Source organism: Erpetoichthys calabaricus, chromosome 5, assembly GCF_900747795.2.
Source record: "Erpetoichthys calabaricus chromosome 5, fErpCal1.3, whole genome shotgun sequence".
NCBI classification, from domain to species: Eukaryota; Metazoa; Chordata; class Cladistia; order Polypteriformes; family Polypteridae; genus Erpetoichthys; species Erpetoichthys calabaricus.
This window is the reverse complement of record NC_041398.2, coordinates 104,944,312-104,966,496: the sequence shown is the minus strand read 5'-3', so window position 1 is coordinate 104,966,496 and position 22,185 is coordinate 104,944,312. Positions and strand designations below refer to the sequence as shown.

The 22,185-nt window shown below is 36.8% G+C and overlaps 1 protein-coding gene across 1 annotated transcript in view; it reads left to right on the top strand.

The window, feature by feature from the left end:
• afap1 (actin filament associated protein 1) overlaps window positions 1-22,185 on the top strand; it is a 152,058-nt gene that overhangs the window by 78,567 nt on the left and 51,306 nt on the right. The window contains 8 exon segments of the mRNA XM_051928217.1: window positions 809-826; window positions 828-918; window positions 6,327-6,538; window positions 7,387-7,566; window positions 17,674-17,766; window positions 17,967-18,042; window positions 18,808-18,957; window positions 19,640-19,851. Coding sequence (XP_051784177.1) covers window positions 809-826; window positions 828-918; window positions 6,327-6,538; window positions 7,387-7,566; window positions 17,674-17,766; window positions 17,967-18,042; window positions 18,808-18,957; window positions 19,640-19,851 — 1,032 coding nt within the window.

Here is a 22,185-nt window from a genome sequence, read left to right as displayed (position 1 = left end):
AGGAGGAGGAAGCATACAACAGTGCTACCTGGTGCAATTTATTAAATCTTTATCTTTCATGCTTATTCCTCCCCCTAAGAAAAGAGTGTATTGAATGAAAGTGTGCAACAAAGAGTGGTGGGAGAGAATTGTGCTGATGAAGTTCACTGATACAGAGAGAGAGAGAATGCAAACTGCCCACATGATGGACTTCTTCTGGCAACCAAAACAGCTTGGTTAAAAAAGTATGTACCTCTTTATGAAAGGTATAGTTAAAATACACCAACTGAACATCATACCTGGGAGGCCAAGGTGAAATAAGTGAGTTTGTGAAAGGGTGTATATTAGCTTGTCTTATCTCCACAGATCATTGGTTTAATTTACATATCCTGGATCTCTGCAATGGTTTCTTCAAAAGAATAACATAGGCACTGTGATGTAGGTGAATAGACAAGCACTATACAAACACAGGGTTACAGATGACAGAGTAACAGGATTCAAATCTTTACTGTACATATCTCTTATTTACTATTTTGCACTTTTCTTTTAATAGGTAATCAATGGCATAAACCATCCCTTTGGTTCTAGTGGGCCTTATTCTTATTACTATTTACTGACTGTAGTTTATAAAAAGGTGACTTGCTTTGAATGAGTCATCATTAAACAATCACATTAGCTATGACACAACAATAATATGTGGCATCTTCAAAATTCTGGCAAGATTCTGTTTAGTTCAGATGGTTGAGAGATAGCTACTGAAAGTGTGCCCTTATTTAGTATGTTGCATTCTTTATAAATAATGTATGAAAATTCTTTGTTTATATTTCAGCCTCCAGATATTGGACCACCCCCCTTTACCCAGTACCTCACTTCCTGAAGGATATTATGAAGAGGCAGTACCACTTAGCCCTGGTAAAGCACCTGAATACATCACATCACGTAAGAAGCAAACTAAAGTTTAGGAGGGGTCGGTTAAGAACAAAGGACCAAATGTTTTTATTTGTTCATTTATTTTGTTATAACTATCACAAAGAAGAAAGTGTTTGTACCGTCCCTTACATAAATTCTTTCTTTGGTACAATTTTTGTTCTGACAAGTTCATCAATATTAGATTAATTATTTTATCTTACTAGTTATTTGTGGAGTATTTTTTGAAGAATGTTTGTTCATAAGACAAACAATTTTTTGACTATTAAATGTCAAATTAATGGCTCCTTGAACAATGAAAGAATTTGCCTTCACTATGATTCATAGTAGGGCGGCACAGTGGTGCAGTGGTAGTGCTGCTGTCTCGCAGTTAGGAGACCCGGGTTCGCCTCCCGGGTCCTCCCTGCGTGGAGTTTGCATGTTCTCCCCGTGTGTCCCTAGTGTCTGTGCACCCTGCGGTGGGTTGGTGCCCTGCCCGGGGTTTGTTTCCTGCCTTGTGCCCAGTGTTGGCTGGGATTGGCTCCAGCGGACCCCCATGACCCTGTGGTTAGATATCGCGGATTGGATGATGGATGATTCACAGTGATATTTTGTTCGATATAAAGTGCTTGCGGGCAGGGTTAAAGCAAATGCATGCCACTTTGTATAAAAGGTAGGTATTAAGCTCCCAGAATAGCACAGAGTTATACAAATAATAAAATATGAAATATCCTGTGTGGGAAATAGCCTGGACACAGACAGACCGACACCGTGTTAAAGTCCACCACACATTTATTTACATTATATATAAGGTCCATTAAGTGCACAACCCAGTGCCACAGCACCAATCACCCCAACAGTCCAGGCCTCTGTCCACAATATGCCTTCAGGCCGCCTCCTTCTCTCCTCTATCTCTCTCAGACCTCGTCCTCTTCCACCCGACTCCAGCCTTGATTGAAGGGAGGCGGCCCCTTTTATAGTTACCCGGATGTGCTCCAGGTGGTTCCCAGCAATCTTCCGCTGACACGCCCCTGTGTGGCGGAAGTACCGACCGTCTCTCCAGAAGCACTCCGGGTGTCTCTTTTCTTCTTCCCCCCCAGCACTTCCTGGTGTGGCGGAAGTGCTGGGGTCCCAAGTCCTCCAGGCATGGGGACGCTCCCTGGCGGTGACCACGGGCCACTACAGGTTTGAGCTTCCAAGCCCTGTACCCGTGGCCCACAATATAACCAGGACGGTCGCCCCCTTGTGGTCCGAAGGAGTCATGAGCTGTCCTCCTGGGCGTCCCGGCTGGGTACCACCCCCAGCCGCATGCCACACCTGGTAAGATTGTTTGTATTTGTTGTGATTAGCAATACATGGAAGAAAGATACGGTGAGCTTCTCAAAACTAAAACCAGGTGCTTTTAAGTTTTTACAGTTATTTCAAGAAATTCATTCTTCAATTAAACAAAAAAGGCAATGAATCAAGAAATAGACCAAGCTAATGCTTCTTACTTAAGAAAAAAGAGAAACAAAAAAGATGCTGGTAAACAACATGACTTTCAAAGTCAAAAAGAGGAATCTATACAGCAGATACAAATGCATTTATAATTGAGAAAACAGAGAGCCCACACAGCTTTACTTAAAAAAATCTCTACAGTACTTAAAGGGGAAAATTTTTTTCCTTAAGCAATGCATACTTACAAACGTAAAAAATAACAATATTTGAATTCCAAAAAATAAGGCTTTAAACTATTACCATACCTCAAAATGGGTCCAATGTATATGAACCAATTCAGAGTTTTAGAGACAAAGACACAGAGGTGAAAACTCAATGCCGCCTCAGTTAGACTGGAGCTCAAAATCTATTGATAAATGCTCAAATGACAGCACACCAGCATGACTAGCGGCCACCATTCCCATGGCCTGCACATATCAAGATACTGCATAAACAGAAAATAATTAAGCACCATTAGGCAATTACAGAACATTGGGGAAAAAAATGTATATAATAATTAACTAAAAGGTAAACAGTTGCTACAAATTTAATTCCAAAAAAGGCTAAGAGTCCAACACAAACTGAAAAAAACAATAAACACAGAAAAAAATGCAAAACACTGAAAATAAATGCAAAAAAGCCCTGCGACTGAGTCTGAACTATATTTACAGTAGCACACATCAGTTTATTGTGTCTATATAAGATGGTTTCCCCTAATGGCTTCCCTTAAACGGAATTGTTGTTAGGTGGCAGAATGTTTTGCACTAAGAAGAGAGGGACTTCAATACTTTAAAAGTAGTCAAATATTTACTGCTTCTAGAAGTTTTTAAACTGGATTGTAAATGATACTAAAAATTCTTTTTCAAACTTACATGCTCAGGAGTAATAATTTTGTAGAGATAACCAGTTGCTTGCTAGGTTATCTCTTCAGAATTCCTGTATTTCCACATGAACAGCACTTTAAATTTGTCTTTCTATTTTGGCAGTCTACTTTTGTCTACATTGGCGAGTCACACCACAGGTTGCAATTGTTTTTAATCAGCCATAGCTTTCCGCTCCATAGCAGCGCAAGAGTGGGTAAGGCCAGCGGCAGTAAAAGAGGTCCACAAGCTGCTGAGGGAGAGGTAAAAAAGAAAAGTGCATGAAAGATAAAAGTAAGCCAGAGGACACAGAGAGGGACGGAAGAGCTGATGACTGACAGCTCTCTGTTTTGGTCCTTTAGTTGACACTTCCGTTGAGTGCCAAAGCGCAGCAGTTATCAAGTACATTGAAAAAGCAGAGTTTGGGGATGAGAGTGCTAGATAGCAGAGGAGGCATGCATTTTCTGACCAGAAGTCATGATGGCTTCAGAATGCTGGAGCTCTGGTGGAGGTAATCTTGGGGTGTTGGATTACTGGCTAGGGTGAGCATTTGTGGCTTGAGGGTTAGTGGAAGCAAGAGGCCTCTGTACACAACAGCCCCATTGTAAACAGCATAAACAGACAAGGTATTTTCAAAATTTATAGAAACACTTCACTTTAGAATATAATTTCAATTGGCAAATTAATATATAACATGTTTGTGTTGAAATAACTTAGACTTGAAAAGTACCAAAATTATCCTTTAAGGCATGGCAGGCAGTCATGATAAATTAAGGCAAATTATGTCAATTATGTTGTACTGAGCTGTTTACTTACCACACCTGTGCAGATTTTCACAAAAATATTTTGCGATCTCTGTGTTTTTAGATGCAAAATAGAAAACATTAGGCCACACTTGAACCCTTATAGCATCTCAAAAACAAATGATCAGTGATTGTACTATGTGATCTTGGCATCTGTTCGCGCAATCCTTATTTTAGGTAATGTGTAAAAAGCATATTGCACAGTTTCCCTCAAGTCATAATAGATTGCCTCATATAATGTTGCAAAAAGGCTTAGGAAAATTGAATCTCGTGCTTCAAAATCCTTTCAAATCAATAACAAAATAGCTATTAAACACTTAATTTTTTCTTACTGATGCCACATTGGCACAATGGTTGATGAAAAATAGGCAGTTGTAATACAATGACAAAAATATTAGAAAGTGTAACAGTAAAGTCAAAATTAACCTTGCTTAATGTACAAACAGAGATATTCTGTTTTCTTTTAAATGAAATCAAAGTTGCTTAGCAAAAAACAGCAAGTTTTGATGTTGCTTTCCCAGTACTTAAGGGATGGCACTGTTTAGGGCTGTCATTCAGACCAAATTGAAAAACAAATGCTTCATATTAAAAATTGTGGATAGATTTTCATTTCATTATGAAGTAAAAAAAATGCTACCAGGCTGCATTGTTGTTTCTCAATACCCATATACATTCTTTTTTAATTTACCATTCTTATTTTAGGGTGAATAATTTTTTTAATCTTGATTTTAGTTGTGTGCAGAGGTTAGTTTACTACACAAACTGGTTTTACTCTTTCTGCAGAGGCAATTTCAGCACCAGCAAACTATTAAGCCATTTTAGATTGAATACCCTTTGCTTGAAAAACATTTCTGAATACAGCAGCTCTCGGCTAAAAGTAGATATAATGATCTCTGCCTCCATTCTGGATATAAACAGTTGTAGTAGTGGTGGTGGTAGTAGTAGTGGTGGTAGTGGTATTAGTGGTAGTGTTAGTAGTAGTAGTATTAGTAGTCCTGTCACATGTACAGCTGTACTAACCCTATGTAACTGTTATCCACATGTTGTTTTGCTAGACTGCTGGTTAGACTGCTTGGGAGTAACTATAATGTTAATCAGCAAGACAGTATCAACTATGTGTAATATGTTTGACCAGCCATGAGCTATTTTTACAGTTTTTTTCTATGAGCAAAATTCCTGTAATACCAATGTCTGCAACCTGAAGAACATAGAAGTATTCTGCCTTTGATAATGTAATTTTATGTACAGTACATAAATAATCCAGTGTTTACCGCAATGTGAAGTATACAGAAAATCAGATATTAGGAATAACTATCAACAGGAAATCAGGTAGAGAAGACTTCAACTTAGTTAAGACTCATGTCTTAACCACTCACGTTTGAAAAAGTAAAGACTAATTTTCCATATGGATAGAAGGTTGTATGTTTAATGGATAATTAGCCAACTGAAAAAATAATCGGTTGTTTGATCCTACATAAGATGAAAGAAAGAGGACATTACTCTACTCTAAAGAAGCTTCTTTTACTTTAGGTTGCAGCAACCTCCCTACCTGCCCCACAGTTTTATGGAACAGATAAAGTGTGATGTAGTGGATCATTAAATAACATAGGTACAGTATACAACCATATAGTGGAAAGCATGAAGCAAACTACACAAACGAGTCCAGAAGTCATGAAGTCCTGCTGTCTGTTCTGCTTGCCAGGAGGTGCGAATTATTCGTGCTGAAAAAAACTTTGTTTTCTTCTGCATGTTGGCCATTACAAATAATCAAATGCTGATATTTTTGTGAACGTTCAACGTTATACTCCTTTATATTTTTGCATTAAAGACTACATTTTATTTCATGGAACGTTAGGTGTTTTTACCATATTTTCTTTATAGAATTTTTAGTTTTGTATGATTAATGAATACAATTATATCCAAACTTGTTATTCAGACTTCTCCTATGAACCAGCTAATGTTTTACTAAAAATAAGTAAAAATTAAAAGCAGTAGAATGATTAAGTAGGCAAAGAAAATTACTCAGTTATTAATGTATTAAATGGAACAAAACCCAGACAATATTATAGGCTGCAATACTCAATACTCCTTTGGAAGGCTTTTGAGATTGGAAATAGTATGTTAATTACATACTGAATTAGATTTACCACACTTTTAATATTGTCCTCAGTCTGCCTCTCTGTTTAATAAGTGCCCCTTTCCTATAATTGTTAACATTTCAAATCCAATTCCTATTATTGTACTGTAAATAATATGGAACAGTAATATTATCTGTAAAGCATTTTTAAAATTATACTTGTAGATTATGATTCTGATGCCATGAGCAGTTCTTATGAATCTTATGATGAAGAGGAGGAAGATGGAAAAGGACAGAAAATGAGGCACCAGTGGCCTTCTGAGGAAGCTTCTATGGACCTGGTTAAAGATGCTCGGATCTGTGCCTTTCTGCTGCGCAAAAAGAGATTTGGACAGTGGACAAAGCTATTATGTGTTATCAAAGATAATAAATTACTGGTAAGATTTTTTGGGGAGTGCAGACTTGCAAATATTTGTCTTAACTCTAGAAAGAACTATTCTGTTGACGTAGCACGAGAAATTGTTTTATCTAGATGATAGTGATAATTTATTTTTATTCAAAACAAACTTTTTGAAAAACAGCCAAAACAGAATTTCATGTGGTCTAGTTGTAGTTATTTATGTTTTTAAGTAATGCATATTTAAATATTTAATTTTGATTATATCTTTAAATAATATAGTCTTATAGAAACTGTTACTGATACCAGCAGAGTATGTAGAATGTATGATATATTTGATAAAGACTACTACAGTAACCCCAGTGTTTTAACATTGCAATTTGCATTGCATTTCACAGCATTTATAGACCTTTTCCAAAGTGAAATTTGTGTATAGTGCAATTTATTTCAGAGATTCATAGACAAACATTCTGAAGATGATACAAGGTTATTTAAGATTCTTGTAATTACCGTATTGGAACTTACTGCTCTTCAAGAGGAGTTTCCAGACAATTAGACTGTACAAAATAAATCTTAAGTCATTATTGTGTACCTCTGTTCCATTCCAGAATTCATAAAGTTTATAATTTGTTTCTTCTTGCTATTATGATTTGTCTGCAATTCATAATATTTAAGTAGGCTTAGATGATTTATCAAAGACATTTATTAAAATGTTAATTTACACTTTTAAAAGCAACTTTGCTGTATCCCACATTTTGGTCAATTTAGTTTATGTTAAGGAAAACTAAGCAGATCCAATAGTATTCTGTACATAGCTTATGAAAACTTCCTGATTCAAGTTTTTTTTTGCCTTTTGATATGTGATTATTTTATCATTTACTATTATAGTGTTATAAAAGCTCCAAAGACCACACCCCACAGATGGAGCTTGTGCTCACTGGCTGTAGTATTACACATATCCCTAAAGATGGAAAGAAAAAAAAGCATGAACTAAAAATTACACACCAAGGAGCTGATGCCCTAGTGCTAGCTGTGCAAAGCAAGGAGCAAGCAGAAGAATGGTTAAAGGTATGGTTAAAATTAACATTTTTGTGTCATTTAAAAATTGGGTCCAATAAATATGTGTGTCTCAGACTTCTTCTGGAAAAGGGAAACCCTGTTCTTTATAGTTTTACAGTTCATTTTCATCTGTCCTGGTTAGACTTTATTTATGCTTTAATATCACTGTTATCTAGATGCCCAGTCAATGAAGGGTCATTTACTTACTGATATATCTTTTTTTCCTGACTACGTTTATGGTTCTTGGGAAAACAGAACCCCAGAAACCAGGTAAAATCTAATTTGTTGAGAATATCCTTGTTTAATCCAATCAATTTATGACTTGCAAGAATATTTTGTTCATTATTTTAAGGATTACTTGTAGAATTCATTAAGAACCTACTAAATATTATGTCATCCACTAGTCTGATTTCTTCCTTCTTATGATAAACCTTTACTCATGCCCAGGGCCGGCCCATTCATAATGGCAAAATAGGCAATTGCCTAGAGTGCCAGTTGAATAAGAGTGACCAAATGTGCCACTTTAAACCATAATATGACTTGATAGGATCCTGATGGCAAAGTGTGACATTTCCACCCATATCCCACCAATCATGTTGAATGGCTTAGAAATGTGTCACTTCTAGCTCAGTCCTCCTACACCTTACTCTATGACAGTAGCACCAGTTCAGATTAGTGGAGTGAGATTGCTGATCAACAGAGAAATGCAGCATCTTAAAATGCAGTTAACGTCATTCCAGTTATGCAGGTTCATTGCACACACATCTGAAAAGGTAAGCTTAATTAAAATAATATAATTAATGTATTAATTTTTTTAGTCGTGTTAAGTATACTGTCATTACACTTTGTGTGGAATATTTTCTATGTGGACTAGTTAGGATATAATGGGTTGGATAATGGATGGATGGATGGACTTGTATTGTGTGTCTTTAATTTTCTGTGGCAGTAATACTGTCTTGTACGGCTCTATTCAATAAGGGCGCGCACAAAAAGGCGAGCTTCAAAAGGGTAACCTCAATTGAGCGCGGCAAATAAAGGCATTCGTAGATAATTTAGTTCAAATGGCTCTGGAATATGTGAAGAGCAACAAAGGTGCAGATCTTTATTTACGCGCACCTTTATTCGCTGCGCCCATTTGAGGTCGCCCTATTGAGGCTCGCCTTTTTGTGCGCGCCCTTATTGAAGGATGCCTGTGCGCGCCCTTATTGAAGGATACCGTCTTGTACGTCCGCTGGCTTGTACATCCGTAATATACCTTTAATTTTCTCTGGCGGTATACAGGCATGCGCGTCGGTAGTATGCCTTTAATCTCCTCTGACAGTAATACTGGCTTGTATGTGGCTGTAATATGCGTCACTGTATTGTGTACCTTTAATTTCCTCTCGCAGTAATACTGGTTTGTATTTCCGTAAAACGCCTCTAACTTTCTCTGACAGTAATATCGCGCATCGCACGTGCCCCGCGCATGCGCACTTCACCAGAAGACACCCACACACGGACACCTGGACGCACATTGGGATTTTATATATATAGATGTGCATTGGAAAAAAAACAGAGAAAAAAAGCCAAATCTGACATCATGTCACACAGGACTCCAAAAATGGGCCGGACAGAATTATTGGCACCCTTTCAAAATTGTGGGTAAATTGTTTTATTTCAAGCATATGATGCTCGTTTGAACTCACCTGTGACAAGAAACAGGTGCTGGCAATATAGCAATCACACCTGAAGCCAGTTAAAATGGAGAATAGTTGACTCAACCTTTCTGTTATGTGTCTGAGTGTGCCACACTAAGCATGGAGAACAGAAAGAAGAGCAGAGAATTGTCTGAGGACTTGAGAACAAAAATTGTGGAAAAATATCAACAATCTCAAGGCTAAGTCCATCTCCAGAGATCATGTTCCTTTGTCCACTGTGCGCAACATAATCAAGAAGTTCACAACACATGGCACTGTAGCTAATCTCCCTGGACGTGGACGGAAGAGAAAAATTGATAAAAGACTGCAACGAAGGATAGTCCGAATGGTGGATAAACAACCCCAATCAACTTCAAAACATATTCAAGCTGTTCTGCAGACTCAGGGTGCAACAGTGTCAGCTTGAACTATCCGTCGACATCTGAACAAAATGAAACGCTATGGTAGGAGAGCCAGGAGGACCCCACTGCTGACACAGAAACATAAAAAAGCCAGACTGGAGTTTGCCAAAATGTACTTGAGGAAGCCAAAATCCTTCTGGGCGAACATCTTGTGGACAGATGAGACCAAGGTAGAGCTTTTTGGTAAAGCTCATCATTCTACTGTTTACAGAAAACGGAATGAGGCCTACGAGGAAAAGAACACAGTACCTACAGTCAAACATGGTGGAGGTTCTAAGATGTTTTGGGGATGTTTTGCTGCCTCTGGCACTGGATGCCTTGACTGTGTGCAAGGCATCATGAAATCTGAAGACTACCAAAAGATATTGGGGTGCAATGTAGGGCCCAGTGTCAGAAAGCTGGGTCTGCATCAGAGGTCATGGGTCTTCCAGCAGGACAATGACCCCAAACATACCTCTAAAAGCACTCAGAAATGGTTGAAGACAAAGCACTGGAGAGTTCTGAAGTGGACAGCAATGAGTCCGGATCTAAATCCGATTGAACACTTATAGAGAGATCTCAAAATTGCTGTTGGGAGAAGGCGCCCTTCAAATCTGAGAAACCTTGAGCAGTTTGCAAAAGAAGAGTGGTCGGAAATTCCATTTGAGAGGTGTAACAAGCTTGTTGATGGTTCTAGGAAGCGCTTGATTTCAGTTATTTTTTCCAAAGGGCGTGCAACCAAATATAAAGTAGAGGGTGCCAATAATTTTCTCCAGCCCGGTTTTTGAGTTTGTGTGAAATGATGCCAGATTTGACTTTTTGTCTCTGTTTTTTGTGTTGTTCCAATGCACATAAAGGAAGTAAACGTGTATACCAAAACATTTGTAATTGCAACAATTTTCTGGGAGAAATGGTGCATTTTCAAGGAAAATTTCAGGGGTGCCGATAATTTCAGCCATGACTGTATATGAAGCAGTAACCAATGGAATATCCCTGCAGTACACTTCATGAATAAAGTTTTAGCATCTTCTCCATTGGCAATTAAAATTCCCTTAGTTTTTATCCCATATCTTAAATGCTTTCTAACCTTGTATCTATGATTCCTATATGTAGTGTTGTCCACCACTGCTGCACCTGCTAATTGGTAAAGATTTTCATCTATTCTTTATCTCAATTTTGAGCTCTGATTCCTAAGGATATCTTTAAACCATGAAAGGAGTTTTTTATTTTTTTTAATCTGAGGAAAGGAACAAGAAACATGAAGATCAGTTAGGGTGAGGTTAGTGTAATGATTCTGAATTAGTGGTAAGAATACAGAAAACATTACTCAATTTAACATGAAAAATTCATAATCCAGTTCTTAGTTTGTAATTTTGTAGCACAGTTACCTTTTCCCTCTCTGGCAGTCTAAATTTGAGTGACTATCACCACATTTATTAAAAGTGAAATATTTTAATAAACATAAACATTTTTAAATTATTAAATAGCTGTTTTAAAATTATAGCCAACAGACTGCTATTTTTGGCATTTATTGATAATATGAATAAATATTTTATCAGGTGTCTTTGTATTGTGAGAACCCTGCCAAAGTAAACAGCTGAAACTAATTCCTGCATGTTTTCTTTTAAAATGTTAGAGGGCTTGAATCACCAGTTTCTATTTTTGGCACTCATTCCCTGATTTATTACAGCTTGAAGTTTTTTGGACAGCAGGCATATGTGTTTCTTACACATGAAACATCAGGCTAAAATGATATCCCAAGGAATGTTCCACACCCTGATAATCCTTGAGGGTGTTTTCTTTTATCATGAAGCCAAATCATTAGGCAGCATATTCAAACTTATTACTTTACCCTAGAAATAGATCACTTTTTCCACAAAAGGCAGCAAGTATGCCACTAGATAAGTTATTTTAAAGATTTAGTATAATCTAGAAGATGACGCAAACCAGTGGTAATTTCTCCTCTGTTTCCATTCTAAGTTAACTTTTTTCAGATTTTATAGGTCTTCGTATTATACATTATATATGGTATACTGATAACACACAATTATAGAATATTGTCTGGTGCATTTGTTATTTCTTGTTGCTTAGTTATTACTTTAAAATAATTACAGTATTAAGTAACTGAGAGTTTTAGTCCACTGGAAAACATGTTTTTTGTGAATGCAAAAAGTTATATTTTAGAGAGTAAAACTGAAAGTAAATATTTTCTGCTGGAAGGATTCTTAATGAGTCAGGTAAACAGTTTTAAAAAAATCCATATATTCTAATACAGATTTATGGCATCCAGAGCCTATACCTGGAGCATTGGGTGCAAGGTAGGATTCATCTTCTGTGTGGATCACACACTGATACTGGCTATAGAATGGGTCACACCAAATTTTTGAGTTGATTGTGGATGTGTTGATTTACCATTTAAAATGGTGATTGTATATCTGTTTAAATAGTGTTTTGGAGCAGATTATTTAGTCCATGTTGATTAACTGGGTGTGGTAACATATCCAGTCATATTTGCATGTATATGATTGACCATGTAGCTCCTGTAATGTGCTGCATTCTGTTAAGGATACAGTTGTGAGGTGAGTTGGAGTAGAGGCTTACTGTTGTAGAGAATACCACAAGTGAGTAGGCAATGCATTGTAGTTTTTAAGGAGATTAAGTAGGTGACTTGCTGTATGCAGATTGGGAGGAACAGGCCCAATCTATAAGAAGTCAAAGTGGACCATTTTTCTGTGTAGACTTCCATTTGTTTCACATTTTCTTTTGTTTTTCTCTTGAATACATATAGGACATTCATGCTCCACTTGTTTAAAAGAAAAATTATAAATTTGAACTGTTCACAGATTTTTGGACTTCATTGTCTAAAAGGCATCACAGCTTATACACTACCCACATACAGACAACAATTCATGTCAACGACTAAGATGTTTCAAAGGCTAAAAGAATTCTTTATATGAATGAATACTCAGTATGAGTTATTGAAGTAGGTTGGATGCATTTTCGTTTATAATAATAAGCCTTATAAGCATTTCAGTAAGTCTTTGATCTTAAATTATATTGAAATACAGTAATCCCTTGCTATATCGCACTTCGACTTTCGCGGCTTCACTCTATCACGGATTTTATATGTAAGCTTATCTAAATGTATATAACGCGGATTTTTCGCTGCTTCGCGGGTTTCTGCGGACAATGAGTCTTTTTACTTCTGGTACATGCTTCCTCAGTTGGTTTGCCCAGTTGATTTCATACAAGGGACGCTATTGGCGGATGGCTGAGAAGCTACCCAATCAGAGCACGCAGTTAAGTTCCTGTGTGCTGATTGGCTCAGCGACGGAGCGCCGAATTCAATTCCGCTGCGTTAACCAGGAAGTCTCGTCTCACTCATTTAGCATCAACATGCTCTTGCTACTGCTTCAGGGGCTGTGTCCAAGCGCCAACAGAAGATACTAACGATTGCCGAAAAAGTAAAAGTTTTGGATATGTTGAAGGAAGGGAACAGCTACACCGCTGCAGGACGCCATTACGGCATCAATGAGTCCACGATTCTTTTAATTTAAAAAGGAGGAAAAGAATATATGATCTACGGCCGCAATGTCCTTTAACCAGGGCACAAAATGAGTTGTAAGTGGATGTAATAAGGCGGTAGTCCGGATGGAATCTGCTTTAGGGATTTGGATTGAAGACTGCCGGAAGAAAAAAAATGTCGGTGCTACACAATCGCCTGAAGAGGCTCCTTTAGAAGAGCTGTAACGCTCTCCTTTGTTGTGCAGTAAAATTAAACTCATCGTTATCGGACAAGTCGTCGTGTCATTGTTGGTGAGTAACCATAATTAATTTTCTACATACAGTACTTATTACATGTACATAGTTTAGTGTCACTGTACACACATTTTACTGTATACAATTTTTCTTGCATTGTACATATTTATTTCTGGTGGCCTGTCTGTCGTAATATCTTTAACATATGTGATATCGGAGACACTAAATATCTTTAAAATAATATTTAGGTTTTACTGTATATAAACAGTGTGTTTACATACATAATTTCAACGAATCTTACCTAATATCTAAGAGAATACAAAGGGTTTATGCTGTATAATTGTGCGGGAAATGTTTATAATAGTATGGGAGAGTTTATAAGGGCTTAAAATATATAAAAATAACCATATGAACATATGGTTTTTACTTTGCGGATTTTCACCTTTCTCGGGGGTTCTGGAACGCAACCCCCACGATCGAGGAGGGATTACTGTAATAATATTCCTGTTTAACCAATTGTAATATTTGATAGCATTAATAGTTTTATTAATTGCTTTAGCCACAAGTATACAGTATAAGGTCTATGGTTTAAAATAAAGGTTGGTTGTTTTTTATTTTCATTTTTTTTTTCTGCTTCTCTTACATGGGTATTGATAAGTAGTTACATTGAATCCCAAATCCTTACTGTTTTCTGAAGAACTTGTTTCCTTAGCCATCTTTAGCTGTACAACAGCACATTTCTAAAGGGCACAGTAGGTTAAGTAATGAATTATTTTTTTTTTTTAATTTTCATTTACACCAGTGTCTACTCATCACAAGTAATATACTTTTTTGCCGATTCTATACATTTTCTGGCCACAATCCAGCACCTCTGCAATGACAAAATCATTTGCTATTATTCTGAAAAATATTCAGCTTGCCAGGTTCTTTTAAATTCAAGGCAATGTAAGGTAAGAGTACACTTAGGAAAAAAAATCAATTTGTAACTTTCTGTAACAAAAACCTGCTGCCAGCATGACATACCTGGATTACATTTGTCTGCAGTAGGTAGTATTTCTGTAAGGTTGAGGGTTCTCCAGCAAAGTAATTTGATTTAATTAAAGCTTATTCTGACAAAGATGTAATTGAGGGAGTTGTCTGTGTATTGAGAAGTCAGTTTGTTTTTTCAAAAGTGCAATTTCTTTTTAATGTGGACCCACTTTATGTTTCATTTTCAATCACTACCTAAGTTACCTGTTCTTACACTTACAGATGTTTGGTTTTATACAGTTCATAGCTGCAGTTCTCTTGCACTTAGGACCACAGCCCATTACCTTCTGTTAGTGGTTTCTTTATACTATACCCAGGTGTGACAGTCACTGTAGCCTTCCTATTGGAGACATCTCTCATCAACCTGATTGACCTAGTTCAGAAAGACACTCAGTTCCTATCTTTCTGATGTAGAATAGATCACATGTATAAGCAGTAAATTAGGCTTAATAAATTTAGATTTTTAAATTAGATTTTAAACATTATAAAAATTCGTCCTTCCATAAACAAAAGCAAATAGAATGTGGTATCTGTATCCATATAATGACTGGCTGTGCAGTTCTCATTCTTCTTGGTGGCTCTCTTATTGCATTGCTTTTACACAAAACTTCAGTGGTGACTCAAAGCATTTTCAGTTTGACTTTCCTCTCCTCCTCTCCTGATCAGCTCATTTGTCTGATCTTATGTAACTATGCTTAGGTATGATCCTCTTTCTAAGGCAACTGTTCCATTATTCGAACATTATAAACCTAAAATCATGTTTCCAAAATGTCTGACATCAGTGCAACATGCTGAGAGCATTTAGAAACAACACAGCATGCTTGTTTAACTTAAAAACCGCTTTTGAAATCATATATGCATTATGGTAGCAACTTCACTATACATTTGGTATAAATGGTTTTTGTTTTACCTCAACATAAACATGCACAACCAAGCAACATTCCACAGAAGCTATCTTAAATCTCTAGACTTAAAATAATGCACAGCTGCTTTCAACTTAAACTAGTTATCAAACTTGTCAAGTAATTCTTAAGCAAATTTAAAATAATTAACAGACAAGGTACATTCTCAGTAGCAAATTAACATAACAATCTGTTAATAATAATAATAATAATAAGCTGTTTTAGCATTGATAAAGGAATAAATGTATTCAGCATTGTTTATACTTCATCCAAATCAGTTTTTTTCTAATTCATTAGCACTGGGGGAACAAGTGTGGCCAGAGTGTTCCCTCTCCCAGACGGGCGGTGCCTCGGACTCCCGCAGGGCTTCATGGGAGTTGGAGTTTGGTACAGCCCTGTTGGGATCCGCGGGTGCTGCCAGGGGGTGCTACAATTACTGCTGAGCCCTGGAGAGCAGCTCTTCCGCCACATCCGAAAGTGCTGCTGGAAACACATCATCAGACACCTATATAAGGGGCCAGCAGACACCATTCCAGGAGCCAGAGTCGGGAGGAGAAGGACGAAACTTGCCAGAGAGAGAGTGGAGGAGAAAGAAAGAGAGCGAGAGATAAAGTTAAAGAAAAGAAAGGAAGAAAAAGTAAAGTGTGTTGGTGCTTGTTGGGATACTAAATAATAATAAATCACGTGTGCTTTGGTACTTGTGTCCTTAGCCTATGTTTGTGTCCGGGCTAATTCCACAGCACAGAAGGGGATTTTTTTATTGCCCTAAATATAGAACATGACATCCTTACCTCAGGCATTTTCAGTGCATTTTCTTATTAATATAGAACACTTGACTAAGTACAAGCTCAGAGTACTTATGCTGATTTACAAATATAATGCAAAAACAGAAAAGTAAATAACTCATTATTTACATACAAACAAGTTGTGGGATTTTAACTTTTTTCAAATGTACACATTCCGCACATCTATAAGAAATGTAAACAATGTACAATGATTCAGCTATACATAATCTAATAATAAAGTTGGGCTTGGTGAAAAGTAATAATCTGTTCATTTAGACTGGAAAAAGTATGTTCTGTTTTCCTGATTAATTAAGTGCCATTTATACACTAAAACCTTCATCTGTGACGTATGGTGCGCCCAAGCACAAACAATGTCTTGATCTTCGAGAACAAACTTACATACTGGACAGTATGTTGTCAATCCAAGATTAGTGACATTTTGGACATTGCTCTTACTATTACATAACCAATAAAAATAAGTATGAAATGTGTTTCATTTACTTAAAATCTTCTTTAAGAAATGGCTTAGAATTTTTTTACTAGTTGCAGTTCTTTCATTTGGCACTATGATAATGTATTTCTTGGCTGTTCAATGTGTACTTGTATGTTGTTTGCTCCTTATAAGAGAGCATCAATAATGTGCTTTTATGCCTTCGCCAAGTAATTATTTATTTTTACAATTCATTCTTTTGGATAATGAGTACAATGGTGTATGTGCTAGGAAACTACAAATAATGATAACATTCTAAATATGTGGTCTTACTTGAGTTCTCTTTCAACACATTTAGCTTTTATGTGCTACTTCTGTAATAGCAGCTCCTTTTATTATTCTTCTGCCTTGAAAGTTAGTACCTATGAAATAATGGTTACTAAAGGATCAACCCTCCATTGTCATTAATAGTAGGTTTAGTTAGCATGTTTAGACTATTGATGTATATTATGCCTGTGGCTTTTTGTGATATTTTGTCGAACCTTTTCCAACTTGAATACATTGAACTATTGCCTGTGTGGTTTATTTGTATATTATCACATCACCTTTATGCATTAGTAAACTCTCACCCATTACATGATTTTTGATTCCTCAATCAGGTTTTCATGCGAAAAAAATTGCCAGAAAGTAAAAAAAAAAAAAAAAAAAGACTAAAATATTCTTGACTTGTGAAGTGATTTATTTCTTCTTGTCTATAACTATAAGTTTTCAAATGAAAAAATATGTATCAGTTTTAAGTAAAACAGTAGCATTGTCATAAAGAAAATTACAAAGCATCTAACCTTCCATCTTCAAACTTGCTTAGTCCATTTCATGGTTGCAGTGACCAGTGACCATGTAGTAATGTGGGCAAGGCAGAAATAAAGGCTGGATTTTATTGTATTTTGCAAGTGGAAAAGTCATCCTAATAGGTAGAAAGATACTCACCTGTGTAGCAGGCCTATGAGAGGAAGCAGGTGGTGTTATTTTCTGTTTGTTTTGTACTGTTGTTTCATCTTTTTTCCCTCAAATGTGTATTTTGTATTATATAATAAAAGACTGCTACATATACAGTATATATACTTTTTGTTTTAGGTAATCAGAGATGTCTGCCACAGTTGCAATGGAACTTTTGATTCTGATGGGACTGTTTCTAGTTCACCAGTTCACAAAAGTGAATTGGAAAAGGTATGTACAGTAATGGAGGAATGGTATTATTAAATGTAAATACTCTTGAGCTTTGCTATAATTTAATGTAAATATGAAATATTAGACTTCAAAGTTAGTGCTGCCAGTCTAAGAAGCTTATTACTGTTGCAATGTTTTTTAGTAAATTAACTTTTTCTACATACTATGTAAATTACTATCTTAAATTTCACTTGTTACAGAAGTTCTCTTATGAAAGACCAAGCTCTGATGGTGAAGCAAATCATGAAAATGGAGTGATAGATGGGAGAGAGCATGGTAGGCATGTTATTTTTTTATGTTATGTTAGCTGACTTTACCTGTTTAAAATTTATTTGGCTAAATTTTGTTGTTAGTTTTCTTCTAAATATATAGCTGTTTTTGCTGACATTTAGATGCAGTGACCATTAGGTTAAAATTCCCGTGTAACATTGTTGTTGTCTTTACAGCATTTGCTCCTTTAGGTTGCATTAAAACAGTAAGCCCTTTCTCATTTCACAAGCATTTAAAGTGAGACGAATTAAGAGACTTTAAAGTGTAACAACTGATACAAGAGTCAAAAATTGACACATGACTTGCAATGCTCACATAGCAGGATTTTTAGTTAGTATGTGATAATATTGTGTTTCTGAGATGTTTCAAAAAGTAAAATACTGCCCTAAATTCTTTTTTAACATCTTTTTTCCATATCTTGTTTCTGATGCATGTGTTCCTACTGTGTCAGTTACTATTATGTATTAGGTACAGATGAATTGGCTTGATGTGATAATCATAACCTTTATTTGGTGATGCTAATTTAAACAGGTTAGAAACTTCATTTTTCTTGCTGTTGGCAACACATCATACTAGAAATGAAGACTTCAGAGGCCTTAAATTCATCTAAAAGACTAATGAAAATAATAATACAAACCACTGATGACTGGATAGATAGATAGTCACCATATGATGGCCAAATAAGAGACGAAGTACTGATAAATTTTGAAGCCTGCTCATCACATACTTTTTCTTGCAGCTGTGTTTTATTTTGTTCCTTTATTGTTATAGTGAAAGGGAAAAAGAACACAAAGGCTGAGCAAAAAGGTACTGTTGGTAAAGTCACAGGAAAAAAAATCACAAAAATTATTGGCCTGGGAAAGAAGAAACCATCAACAGATGAGCAGACATCATCTGCAGAGGAAGATGTGCCAACATGTGGTGAGTTGAGAAATGAAATATAAAGGTTTAAGCACCATTTGATTCTATTTGCTACTGCAGCATGTTACCTTAGGCTATTAAGTTTGTTTGACCAACATAATTTCTTGATACAAATAAAAAATGTTATTTTTTTAAACATAAAAAAACACTGATCATAGTTATATGCATATTATCTTTAGAAAATCACCATAATGTGTTGTTAGAAAAGTGATTTGTAAGGCAATCTAAAAAGAAAAAGACCTTCAGAGCTTCAAGAATGACAGGAATTACATTTGGCAAGAAGCGTAAGGCTTAGTCCAAAACAGTTAATCATATATGATCAATGAACAATGGCCACATCTAAATCTGCTAAAAAAACAATCATTCAGTTTGCTTTCCACATTAAAGTAAGAAATATAAAAAAGCTAAAACCACTTTAGATCTTGAACAGAATTTGGTTGACTCTTTCCAAATATCAGAGTAGGCAAATTATCAGGATCTAAAGAAATCAAATAAAATGTATGTGGTTTCAGAGATACAAATAGATTTATATACATACATGGTATATAAAAGTTTTTTCTAGTGTATTGTTGGCTAGAGATTAAGCAACAGTTTTTTATTAAATGGAAAGTGTAACTTTATCCTGAATTAGATTAAAATATTGGTATATATGCTGATTCTTTTGCAACTTTTGATTTCACAGGATATCTGAATGTTTTGTCTAATAACCGCTGGAGAGAACGCTGGTGTCGAGTGAAAGATAACCAGTTAATTCTTCATAAGGACCGAGCAGACCTTAAAACTCACATGGCCTCTATTCCACTGAGGGGTTGTGAAGTAATACCAGGCTTGGATTCCAAACACCCTTTAGCATTCCGATTGCTTCGCAACTTACAAGAAGTGGCTGTGCTAGAGGTACAATGCACTTATTTAACAATTTTGATCTTACTAAATTGTTTGCTAAATTGGCCATATATCTCATTAGTTCTGCCAGTTAAGAAATACTACTTTAGTGGAGTTTAGAGTTAGTCAGTCTTTTCTGTATACAGATAGTGTGATATGTCATTAGATAGATAGATAGATAGATAGATAGATAGATAGATAGATAGATAGATAGATAGATAGATAGATAGATAGATAGATAGATAGATAGATAGATAGATAGATAGATAGATAGATAGATAGATACTATGAACACACACCAGAATGACTAGAAAGGAAGGATATTTAAATAAGAAACAAAACTTTTGACTTGGCAGTTACAGTCAGAGTGAGTCACTGTGCAGTTGTTTTGTAATTGATATAAAGAGAACCCAGCAATGTTTCTTGACACTGTTCTGCTGAATAATTTCTTGGTATAAAGTACTCTGTGTCAGTGTGTCAGAGAGTATGTGCAGCTTTGATCCTAATGACACTCAGTTTTGTTTTAATTCTCCCATTTGCTTCTACCTTCAGGGGGTCCAGAGTGTGTTCCATAACTGAGTCTGCACTTGGTGTGGCTTTTCTCTTGAAGTGGTGTTACTAGCACACCACAGCATAGAAAATTGTACTGGCCATCACAAAGTTTTAGAATATGTGAAGAATGTCATTACCCACATTAAACAATCACAGTCTTCTAAGAAAAAATAGCTTGCTCTCCCCTTTCCTCTATAATTTCTCTGTGTTTTGAGACCAGTCCAACCTCTGATTGATGTCCATCCATCCATCCATTTTCCAACCCGCTGAATCCGAACACAGGGTCACGGGGGTCTGCCGGAGCCAATCCCAGCCAACACAGGGCACAAGGCAGGAAACAATCCTGGGCAGGGTGCCAACCCACCGCAGGACACACACAAGCACACCCACACACCAAGCACACACTAGGGCCAATTCAGAATCGCCAATCCACCTAACCTGCATGTCTTTGGACTGTGGGAGGAAACCGGAGTGCCCGGAGGAAACCCACGCAGACACGGGGAGAACATGCAAACTCCACGCAGGGAGGACCCGGGAAGCGAACCCAGGTCCCCAGATCACCCAACTGCGAAGCAGCAGCACTACCCACTGCGTCACCGTGCCGCTCTGATTGATGTGGATTCCCTAATTACTTGCAGCAAAGCACCACCTCCACATCCACTCTCTGAACAGTGATCGAAAGCAGCGGCTTTTTGGTGCAAAAGTCAATGACCAGTTCCTTGGTTTTGCTGGTGTTCAGTTTCAGAAAATTCTTTCTGCCCAAAGAGACAAAGTTCTCCACCTGACTCCTGTCCTCTGTCTCATCCCCTTATAGATACACCTCATAAGTGCAGAATCATCTGAGAATTTCTGCAAGTGACCTGACCCGGTGTTATATTTATAGTCTGAGCTGTGCAGGGTGAAGAGACAGGCAGTTGCTTATGGTTCTCCAGAGTTGCTCACATACATATCAGACACACAATTCTTGAGTCTCACAAACTGCAGTCTGCCGGACAGCTAGTTCATTATCCAGAACACCAGCATATCTCTGACTTTACCCCTTAACAGGCATGGCTGAATGTTATTGAAGGCACTGGAGAAATCAAAAAACATAATCCTCACATTGCTGGAAGCTTTTTCCAGGTAAGAATAAGTCTTCTGCAGCAGATAGATAATTGCATCCTCCACTCCAATCTTTGTCTGATAGACAAACTGCAGTGGATCCAGTTTTGTCTACCACAAGAGGATTAACATAGTCCAGGACCAGCTTCTCAAAGGTCTTCATGATCTGAGACATAAGTGCCATTGGTTTATAGTCATTAAATGAAGAGACGCCTGCCTTCATTTGAACAGGAACAATGCAGGATGTTTTCCACAGCAGCAACACTTTCAGAAGCCTTGGGCACAGACTGAATAGGTAATAGTGGATACCACAAAGTTGGTCAGCACAGGCCTTGAGAACTCGAGGACAGACTTCATCTGACCTGCGACTTTTAATGTGTATAGCATCCTCAGTTCTCTCTTTACTCGGTCTTCAGTTTGGATAGCCCATACTGATGATCCGAAGTGGTTGCATCGCTGGCCATTCTAGTTAGAATGTCAGGAGTTGTAGTACAGATGGTGTATAGGGTCTGGTCATTAGAAGAATGTAAGCAGTGTGCTATAAAATCTTTTTAAAAATGTGTTCAGGGTTTAGCTGCATCCACATCTCTTTCTAGCACCTGAAGCCCAGTATTTGTTGACACCAGTAATTATGCTTAGTCCTTTGCAGATATCTTTTATGTTACTCTGATTGGGTTTGTTAGTTATTTAAGC